General features: G+C 39.7%; 1 protein-coding gene across 1 annotated transcript; it reads left to right on the top strand.

Annotated features, from left to right (window-relative positions):
* The first annotated feature begins 695 nt into the window (after positions 1–695).
* On the top strand, positions 696–5105 carry LOC121721054 (transmembrane protein 196-like). The gene is made up of 3 exons (XM_042107626.1): positions 696–1085; positions 3655–3711; positions 4789–5105. The coding sequence occupies exons 1-3, from the start codon at positions 921–923 to the stop codon at positions 5059–5061; spliced, it is 495 nt and encodes a 164-aa protein (XP_041963560.1). The 5' UTR covers positions 696–920; the 3' UTR covers positions 5062–5105.
* The last annotated feature ends 6291 nt before the right edge of the window (positions 5106–11396 follow it).

Here is an 11396-nt window from a genome sequence, read left to right as displayed (position 1 = left end):
GAGAGTCATTCAGGTGCTTTTGGGGAACCGCCTATTGCAAATCAAATCAGAAATGTGTACTTTTCAGATACAATGTATTTTAAAATAGGAGAGGGAGGAACTGCTAGAGGGAAGAACAGCACTTGTGTGGCTACTGAGTGTGAAGGAATCCCTTTCCAGAGTCACTGAGGCAAATTTGATTAATGGAATATGACCGGTTTTGTTGTGAGAGCCTTTCACTGAATCCAGGGCATTGGATGGCAGGCAAGTGTCTGTTCATTGTAGAATCAGAATGGATCACTGTGAGTAGCCTACCCAGGCCTTGTATGGGTGAGTGTTCTATGTAATAAAGGAAGCAGTGACTATAAATAGAAAGCCTCATACTTTTTCTGAATAGTTTTTCTATAGAACCTTCTCTGATGTTCAAAACATAACTACCATAAACCAGCTACAATAAACAAACTGTGTAGCTAAATGTATACATGATAAAAGTAGACCTAATCTTTCACACCAAACAAATGCACAATTAGCCACCTACTTCCAGCAGTTCCTCACTAGAGGGAACAAGGGATCAAAGGAGACACGTGACTCATCCTGCCACATCACGGAGAACTCAACAGTTATGTTGAATAAAGAGGCAATAGAAAGGTTCAGTAGAATGTCATGCGAGGCAAATTGACCTAGAGCACCAATTGTCACATCGTTTGTGTGCACACGAGAGTCGGTTGGACTTTCTCACTGAAGACATTGTCACCAACGATATCGAACTACAACAAATACTATGGACACCAACATTTTACAGGGGACATGATCGTACCTTTTTGCCAACATAGCCTATCAACAACCCAACAGACCGTATCGCCGTTAGAAGATTGCGGGTTAAGAAAGATGCAGAAGTGAAGTTCAGTTGCAACTTCTGAAGGAATGACGTTCGAGAAAGGATGTGCAGTAGTCAGAACATCGCATGGAGTCTTGCGGTGCTCTCGTTTGTTGAGATGGGATTCGGCGTGTCCAGCATCACGGTGGGAATGTTGGAGGGCAGGAGAACCCGAGCTGCGCTTAAAACACATCATGGGGAGGGGGCGCCAGTATGGAGCGGCGTGGCTGTAGGTTGCACTTTCATGTGACTTCCAATTCGATGATAATACTCTTAAATTAGTTAGCTGTTTACCCTATACCTCCATTTCGTGTATGGAATATCCAAATAACCTCAACTGAATTACATTTACAGTCAGTGTGATAATTGATGATAAGGAAAACATAATGTAGGTAGGCTAGCCCATGTGTTTTAGCCTTATGTTTACTTGTCTAAATTGTTAAAAAAAAAAAGCATGATAAACCCCTGAAATCAACATGCAACACCAGAATCAAATCTGAAAGTCCAGGTGTCTGAATGGGTCCGTGTAACGCTTTGCAGTGCTTTGTTCTATTTGTTCCATCCATCGGGTCCAAATAAAAAATGTGTTCAATAATCCAATTTTCAATTTGTTTTAACTGGTCAGCAAATAGATAATTGCTGCTATTTTCTAAATGTGTCATTAGTCACGCAAGATAAAGAAAACAGAAACTGGATTGGAAACAAAAGTAAAATTCAGTTAATATTGGATTTTGGACCCTTTTTTTTTAACTGTTTTTGTTGGGCTGAACCACGCGTAGGGGTTGGTGACCTGATAGATATTGGCGCGCGGTGTTGGTGATCACATTTTATCAGCGGATGTAGAGCATAGACTGTAAAAAATAGATGTAGAGATGGAGGGCTATCAAACACAGTTCCGCTTGCATCAAGGTGCCAAGCGATTGATAATGTCAGCTCGAGATCAGAACTTCAGATGCAGAGGGAGACATTGCTGCGTCCTGACACTTATGAGTAGGCCTACGTGAGCCCTAGTAGCCTACAGGCCAATGTAGGCTATTTGCTGTTGAAATTAATAAATGGATAAACGGATAAATTAGGCTCACCGTTGTGTCTTCGTTTAGCCTAATGAAACCTAGTCTAGCGTAAAGCGTTAAATAAGCAAAAATACCATGTCAAACAGTGCTCGGGGTAGCCTGTATAGCCCGGTATAGCCAAGACTGACGTCGATGACATTCTGCTTTGGGGAATTATTTGCTATGGCATGGCTATGGTATTCAAATATAGGCTACTGTAGATATGTTCAACATAGGCTGAAAGTTATGTTTAACGTGCCTTCTCCCAAAAAGTTTGTCATTAATCTCTAAAGTAATGAGTCAAAATCACAAACAACTTCAGGCGGCGCTCCCTTCCACCATCTAGCCTGGCCCAGCTAGATGGTGTTCTCCCCCCGGTGTTCGTGGTTCAGTCCAATCACAAGGGCAAAAAAGGAAAATTAGAAAATTGACGCATCATTTCAATTTTTAACTTCTGAACAGAAAACCGTAACTGTGCTCAATTGAAAATCAAAATAAGCAACAATAACCCATTTACTGTGCCGTCCTAAAGAATGGATAACGGATTTTTAAGCCTATTTTTATATTTTTTCATGTGAATTCTGCAAATAGAACATAGCACTGCAAAGCGTTACACGGACCTGAATGTGTTACAGGTCTTGTAGGATTTCACTTAGAGATGGTCTAGAAAGATTATCAGGATGATTCTATACAACTGCTTTTAAAAACAGTGTTCATGAGAATGTCTCTGTGTTTTGTTAAATTCGGTGAACATCATGTCAAACTCTACAGCAAGAGGTGCAAGCTAGAGGATTTGCCATGGTCCTCACAATCCCTAGGCCAAAGCATCATCAAAAATCTGTTGATATGCATGATAGGTCAAGAATAATCCCTGAAACAAACCCCCCCCAAACAAGAATAGAAACAAAAAACGACTAGAGCCGACTACAAAAAGCTTTTACAACCTGATATATGTGTGTGTTTAGTACTGACCATGAAGGGTGGATGCCCAGACAGTTTCCTTTTTTGTTGTTTGGAAACTACAGTATAGTATGGAAATAAAAAAGTAACATGTTTAAAGGAACCATATGTAAGAAATGTATTTCAATTAATCATAAAATGGCCCAGATATGTCACTAGACATTAAGAAATCATGTTAATTTCAAATACTTATATCACTGACAACAGTAGTCCAGCCAGGATATTGTCATTTAAAAAGTGAAGTTGCAGCCCTCAACTGATGTTGATGTTGTGTTTTGTCATGTCATGTTGTGTTTTGGCCTGATGCACCACCCTCCACCTATCTACTAATCACAAAGTCAGTAGTGTTTCGGCATCCGGGTTGGCAACCTCGAGTCAGAGGGGAGGGGGAGGATACACCGCTCTACAGTAATTTGAAAGTGATTGCAGTACCAGTTTTGGCCACAATCTTACATATGGTTCCTTTAAAAAACAAATTGTTCTAACCCGCAAATGTTGGTATGGTAACAAGTTGTGGCCTGTCTACTTTGTCCTAATGAGTCCATTATCTCTTCCAAACTTATTCCCATTAGAGAGGGGGGCCTAGTGGTGGACAAATCTGGTGATATGCTGCTTGAGATTTGTTTTATCCGTGTGAAATAATTTATCTTTCTTGTCGACAGCTACCAAGTTTTCGATATAGCAACTTTAGAAATAGCCAACCGTAGAACCAGAGAAACAGATCAGTCAGTAATTGTGTGTGGTGTTGCACTTTGAATCCTTGATTTTTGTCTTTTTCCCCAACAGTTTCTCATCTGTGGACTATGTGGAATGCTTTGTGCAAGGAGGAGAACAGGGCTAATGGTGAGTTTCTGAGATTAGATTGTATTGCATGACATACAGTAAGTCATCTCTGTTTAAAGTCTGAAGTAGCCTATGCTGTTAGATTTTCATCAGTGCACAGACAACCTAGCCTGGCCCCGCCCACCTAGATTTTCCTTCAGGGAGACATGGAACACCATAGTTCATAACCGTTTCCCTCAGACAAGAAAAATATCAGGCCAATCAGCGACGAGAGGGGAAGTCGAAACCGAAACTTATTGTGATAAACAGAAGCAGCAACACCTGCAAACGTCAAAAAATGCAGTTGGAAAAATTCAGAAATTTATTTACAGCAAAGGTAGACCCACATACACTGTTGAAGCTGTTTAATGTCAGTTTGTAAAGTGTAGGCAAAGTAAGAAGTAATGTTAGGAATCTCTGATCAATGGTATTGGTAAGGCTGGACCAATGATTTCAAAGTTAGTCCCCGTCGTAATGCAAGTGTTGCAAACGTTTCCCAATCGAGAGTCACTAGACTCTATTCACTTTGTGAATGAGTTTGGATTTTTCCAGGCTACAGACAACCCATCAAATGTTGTTTTTTTTTTGCTACTGGTCTCCCCCTACAGTTGTGGAGTATTTTTTTTTTTTTTTTATAAATGCCACCCATTGCTAGTACCCTTCCCCCTGGACATGGTACTGTACATGAACATTTGTTTACAAACCAAAGATAATCTCCAAAAAGTCATGTCAACTGACAAGGTAATATTACACAATTTCATACAAATAGTAGGCTATTGCATAATTGCCGTAAAGCAATTTGTGATTCTCCGGGTTGAGGAGAGAGAGAGAGAGAGAGAGAGAGAGAGAGAGAGAGCAATATATATGGCATATGAAATAATTCAGGATGCCTGTTAAAGAACTGCCTCATCTACTCACTATATATATATATATTGTACTATAGATTTCTTGTTGATTACTGCAATATGCTACATGCTTAATTATTCTGATCAGTAATCTGCACTAGTAGTCTGGTGTTGTTGGTGTCATTGATCTGGGATGAATATCTGTGGTGTGTGTGGACATCAGGAGGTTCCAGTGATTTGTTTGTGTTTGCAGATGATCCTCTTCTGCGCCTGCTGTATCTGTGGCCTGATAAGTGGCATTCTGAACGTGCAGTTTGTGCGTGCGGCAGCAAGACGTGCTGACTTCATGTCCTCTCTGCAGCTGGCCTCCATCTGCCTGGCATGTCTGGGAGTGACCGTCTGCACCCTCAGCGCCTGGCTCACCTGCCGCCTGGCCAGCGCTGAGCAGCAGCGGATGTTCCTAGAGCGTGAGGTCCACCACTCTGTAGAAATGACCGAAAAAAACAAGTCAGGATGCAGCAGCTAATGAAAATCCTTTCACACTGGAGAATGGCATCAGAGGCTGTTAAGATGCGCTTCTGTCTAACAATATGTCAAAGCAGTTAAGAAAAATATCATCAATTAAAATTATGGCACGCTATATCCCTGGATCAAAATGGCATTTTATGCATTTCATTGCATAAGTCTTTGCATGCAAAAGACATCCTATTTTATGTTCCTAGTAAATATATAGAAAAAGTAACCTTCTTAGAGCCTTGCCATTTTGTCAGTGCTGTTTCCACCCCTCAAATCCAAACTCCAAGGCATTCTGAACTTTTTTCTTATTCACAATGCAGGTCTGGGAATTTGAGAAGGAAATAAGGGTGAGATGGGTAATGTATTTGCTGTTTGCTGTCAATGGGCCGCAGTGCACAGCAGATGATTTTTTAATTGGTTCTAGAATAATCCCAGCATTAGGTGCAGAAGTCACCTATGTATGGAATGGAGTGCTGGATCAAGTATTGCATCTTGGGGTGTACTATTTGTTGTAGGAAGATAGTTAGGAAACAAAGGCCAGTCATCAGAAGCTGCACCCTGGAATACAGATAGAAAATCTAATCAGAGAAGGAGCAGTAAATCTAAGTCTTGAAACTTAGCAGTATTAAAGAATACTATAATGAAACTGTTTTTGGAATAATGTAGCGATGAATTATTATTATACCACTACTGAAATGGAACATTATCCTACCCAAACACAACCTGAATCCAGATGTTTTAAGAGGATTAAAAGGCTTTGTTTATAACTTGGGACAAGTGAAAAGAGCTGGTTAAAAAAGCCTAAATGAGACAGAAATTAAATTATTTTTTCATTTAATATGCTGGACCTTGCAATTACCTTCATTGTGTAACAATGATATTTCCTTTACAACATACAGTATCAATGTTACTTTACTTGTTTACCCTACATTTTTCGTGACATAATTTAAGTGGTTCTTTCACATTTGCCACAGTGATTTTTATGTATTATTTGTTCATTTCATGATAAGATCCTAAAAACAGCATTCAGTCAGTTTTGCATTTACAATTATAAAAAGAAATGTCTATGTGATTTATTGTGGAAAATAATTTTTGGTTTGGTTTAGTCACGATACCAAAATTATGACTTCGATACGATACCTGCCATAAATATCATGATGCTCGATACTGAAACGATACTACGGCGAAATCCTAAGATATCTGGAAAAGAAAGGACTCATACCTCCTCCAAGTGTATTGAGTCATTTGTGTTGAATTCGGTGCACTTTTGTAGTGTGCAGGTCAATTCTGGGTTCTAAACTTCCTACATAATTATTATTTTTATAGTCAGTAAAATAGTAGGCCTACTTTGTGTGATTAAGTCCTTTATTTTTTGTTATAGTTAATTTACATTGTGTTGTGTTTTGCCAATAAAGTAGCTTTAAATAGCCAAACTAGGCTAGATCAAGGTCAGTGTTGAAATTACTGCATGCAAATCACTGAATGCTATGCAGAGGGGCCTAATCTTTAGGCCATCTTATGTACAGTATAGGCTTCCCTAGGCCTTCCCGTGTTCATGGGATTTCTTTGACAGTTGCAAAGGGAAAAATGTAAGGATAGTCTTCTTTGCGCCCAGTGTACAAGTACGACGTTCCAACCACTCAGGTCTTCATCAGATAGGCCTACACCATTACCTGTTGCAATATGTCTGTGTGCATTCCTACATTAGCCTACGTCTGTTTCTTTGATAACATGATTTGCTACCAAGTAACAATAAGCCGCTATTATTATTAGGACTCAACACGCTTTGGTGGTATTATATGCTGTGGGCTTTAATTAGCGCATTTCGGGTATCCTATCCTACATCTGGGCAATACTTATTGAACAAATTTCAGTCTACATGCCATGACAAATAATACCAGTAGTACTGACCAAACATGAAATAGATTGTTTACAAGTTATGGTAATGTTATTCTGGCGTAAACATTGCGCTTTCATCACGTTAGCACCCTATGATTACAGCTTGTTATGTCTCGTCAAAATGATTACAGCTCGTTATGTCTCGTCAAAATTCATTGATGAAGGAAGGTTCGCTTTATCCTAGAGAACCATACTCGTTTCACTTCATACACTGAGGGGCCAAGAACTGGTCAACATCCATACACAGAAAATCCCTTGTTCAGTAAGGCAGAGGCACGTTGTCTACGTGATATGCAGGACTATACGCAGTATACCCAAAGTCCTTTTAGGCAAGTCCCTCCACTCGACGGCCATATTGCAACGCTTTTTGGGCACTCATCGGGCATCCTATTCGGCAGAAATGTGCGTGCGCAAGGATTCACGACACCAATCTTGCTCCAGCGGTGAGTTCACAACACATGATTGGCATGATGTCTTCACAACACACCATATGATTGGCTTAATGTATTCACATCACACCACATGATTGGCTCAATGTATTCACATGTTGACGTTTTGCCGAGGAAGGGGTGGGATATGTGTAGACAACTGCCATATTGGCATAATAAACTAGCCCCATGCATTTCTATGGAGGTTTTTTTGAGTGCTGTGTCTCCTCATTATAAAGTCTCTGGTATACCCACTTAAAAAGCATCACCATCTCAGTATGCCCACTTAAAACAGACAAGGATAGGTATTAATATTTGGGGTTGATCACAGTATACCCACTACAGCTAACTAGACTACACCACAGCAGTAAGGTGCATACCTTTCACCAGTCTTACCTTGTTCAAATATTTGAATGCTAAATGCTAAAAAACAAAAAAGACAATACAATTCTTAACAATTTTCCCATTTATTTATAATGTGCATTGAAAACACAATATACAACTAAAATATAATAGACACTTCAGTGGAAATACATTGATATTTTAAACAGAAATCATACATCATCATACACACATTTTTCGTTCAATAAAACTGTTTCCCCTTTTGTTGATAAGAGAAACCACTTTCACTGCCAGTTTGCGTACATTAAAACAAACACATACACACACACACACAGCATGTGAGCAACAACTACATCATATTTACACAATTTTTTCAACAACTTATTTGGAATGGTCTTTGAAGGCACCGTCTTGCTTCCAGTTAGAAAAGCCTGATTCTGATTTGAAGACTGACGATGGGTCATTTGAAAGCGAAAATTACGGAAGGGGTAGCAAAACACTAAAGATGGAATCTTGCGGAATACCAGTTTAGGAGAGGTTGCACAGAACCATCTGCTCTAGAATGGGAAATGTCTGGAGAGAAGAAAATGAAACAAGTTTGAGTAACTTAATTGTTATTAACTTTCATAACCCACTGTCAACCTGGCGTTTCTAAAATGAATGACAAAATATGCTCACTGTAGTGGCAATAGGAAATAGCATCATACCATTAGGAGCAGCTATGCTTGGTGACTGGTGGTTCTGAAGACTGTGGGTTGAAGTCAGCTCCTGCGCCATCCCAGTCTGTAGGTGTAGGTTTCACAAAATCCATGCTTGTATTCAGCATGTCGTCTGGCAACTGTAAAACCAGTTATTATTTTTTAAAATCATATAAAGCTTGACTGAATAGAGTAGAACATTTAACCAATTTATCTTAATGAAACTCTCCTTGTCCTAACACTTTGAGACAGAATTCATGCGAAGCCCATGAATCAAATAAACTCAGAATAGTGGTTAATAACTTTGCATTTGGTAAGGCGCACGCACTAGCGCATGTAATAGTATTAATTTCGGACCCCAAACAAACAGGATGTCCATTTCTCTGCATTTCATATAACACCATTTCAAACACTTCATACATTACCTTTCCATACATAAAATCTATCAGCATGCTAACAAACAATCAAACCTCAACTCAAGTAACTTAACGTTAAGTTAATGTTAACAGTTCACTGACTAAGTCAGTTAACAGTTCACTGCAAGCTTGCTGCTGCTTCGTAATTTAATTGACATACTTAACATATTGTGACAGCAACAAATAAACGTCCCTTTCACATAATGATGATAACCAACATAGAGATTTGTGACTCACCAAGAAACTTCTGTGGAGGATGAAACGCTGCCATCGGTTCTTCACGTTAGAATTTTAGCTGATACTTTCGTTAGCCAAATGTATCGGTTCTTCACGTTAGCTGATACTTCCGTGAGCCAAATGTATCGTTTCTGGTTAGCCAGTTTTACAGTTCACTGTGTGCTTTAGCTTTCAAGCTTCATAGGTGCATTACTGCCACCAGTTGTTTGGGAATGGAATTGCATCTCTGATCGTCGTTCTCAACAAGTTTGACACTTATTGATGATTGACGGTACAGGGGCCAATGAGATTTCAGATGGGGCCCGGGCCCCTGTGGCCCCGCCCCTAGAACCGCCCCTGCTAACCATGTAGTCGTGTTTTCTATAGCATATTCGTTAACCTGTCTTTGAACAAAAATGTTGGGATATGTCTGCGAGGTGTTTAGCCAAGTTCCATGCGTAGCCTACTGCTTTTAAATGACTTTGAAACATATTTCACAAACGGGCCTCTGTGTACCTGATGGCTTGCCTTCACTATTCGCGATGTATCCAAAATAGTTGCAGATTTCACTTCACCTTTTGTTTTATCCACAAGGCCGAGGACGGTCCGCAAAGAACTACTGTATGTTGACGTTAGCTGCGCACTCACTCACTTACTCAGAGCTGCCTGCTTGACACGCCCACTTGCCTAGATGCGTGCAAGGAGCAGTGAGAGCAGCAGTTCACGCAGACACAGAACGTTAATTTTAATAAAGTATCGATTCTAAAAACGTCGGAAATCGTATTGTTTTTTGCGTGAAGGCATCGTGATACCTTTTTAGTATCGATACACCGTGCAACACTAGTTTGGTTACCAATCTGTATTGTGTGTGACATCTCACATCATGAATATTCATGAAAGACTCCATTTTGCTGTCCTTAATCTGTTATGCTAGCCTGGGTGAGCCCAGACAAATCTGAGAACATTTGCATTTGCTCCACTGGTCCGTCTGGCGAGCTTCCCATTCAAGCCAATTTCCGAATCACCAAAAACCCAGGAACCAATGACAACCACTTATCCAGCAGAGGGTGGGCTTTATAGGATGACAGAGGAGTACAGTTAGCAGTGGTTTTAAACACTTCCAATGGCTCTCCTGATGCTGTAAAATGTGTTTTTCTTTTGAATTGAGTGAACAACTGCATTGTAAAATCTTTGTTTACTCTTGAAAGATGTGTAGCAAATCCACCTACTTCATTAAACCAGAAATGTGTCTGGTTTTCATCTTTCTTTCATTCTGTTTACATTATAACTTAGTGCAGTCTCAGCAGGCTAACTATGTTTCAACTTATATTTCTTTTGAAATGTTGAGAAATGCTAGCCTGGCTAGCGCCACCACTTCTCAATGAGACGTGGTCTGGGAACCAAACATTCATTTTCTCGTATTTGAAAAAAATGCCCAGATCCGTTTATTGGGTGCCACGGATGTCTATTAAATGCGTCTGTGCATAGCTCATCATCGTCTTGCTTTCCCACCTGTTCTGTGATTGGTTCCCTATCTCAGGCGAAAATTTGCTCCATGGTCTCCAGGCTGCCTTAGCAGCGTGAATCAAATTGCGCGCAAGGCAGCATGGGAACACCCAGGCTAGAGAAATGCACTCAATATGGATATTCTATATAATATATGACTGACAGAAAAATATAAAAAAAAAATGCTTTTACATGGCTTAGGATACGTCGAGTGCTGTCTACCGCCACATTAAAATCAATGCAAAATAGAAAACTGGATTTCTGAATAGCTTACTGAGGTGTCATGGCGACATGGCTGTAGATCCTCACTTGAGATCCTGAGAGTTGGAATGGTTCTGAAATGGCATAAACATCTTTAAAACATCAAGATTTAGGTTGCTTACTGTAATGCACAAGATGGTGTTTATGGTTGCTTACTGTAATGCACAAGATGGTGTTTATGGTTGCTACTGTAATGCACAAGATGGTGTTTATGGTTGCTACTGTAATGCACAAGATGGTGTTTATGGTTGCTACTGTAATGCACAAGATGGTGTTTATGGTTGCTACTGTAATGCATGCCCTTTTTGTACTTTTTATCCTTATTCCCTCTTCTGCATAGGGAAGCCTAATCTAAGACTAAGAGCACATCTCAAGGTTATTCTTGCAAAAATATGAAATGGCCAATGACCTGTTTCAAATATCACTTCTTCACATAATTCAGAAAGCAGATTGAAATCTGATTTAGTTCTAATTCATCTAAATCCTGATTTAGGTTGGTAATGTTCAGTTTTCATATTCATGTTATCATAGGTCTATTGTAAAATTAATATTTCCAGTCCTTGATTATGATCAGCTAAT

The sequence above is a fragment of the Alosa sapidissima genome, chromosome 10 (assembly GCF_018492685.1).
Source record: "Alosa sapidissima isolate fAloSap1 chromosome 10, fAloSap1.pri, whole genome shotgun sequence".
NCBI lineage: Eukaryota > Metazoa > Chordata > Actinopteri > Clupeiformes > Clupeidae > Alosa > Alosa sapidissima.
Note: the sequence above shows the minus strand (reverse complement) of the source record. Positions and strands in the feature narration are given on the sequence as shown.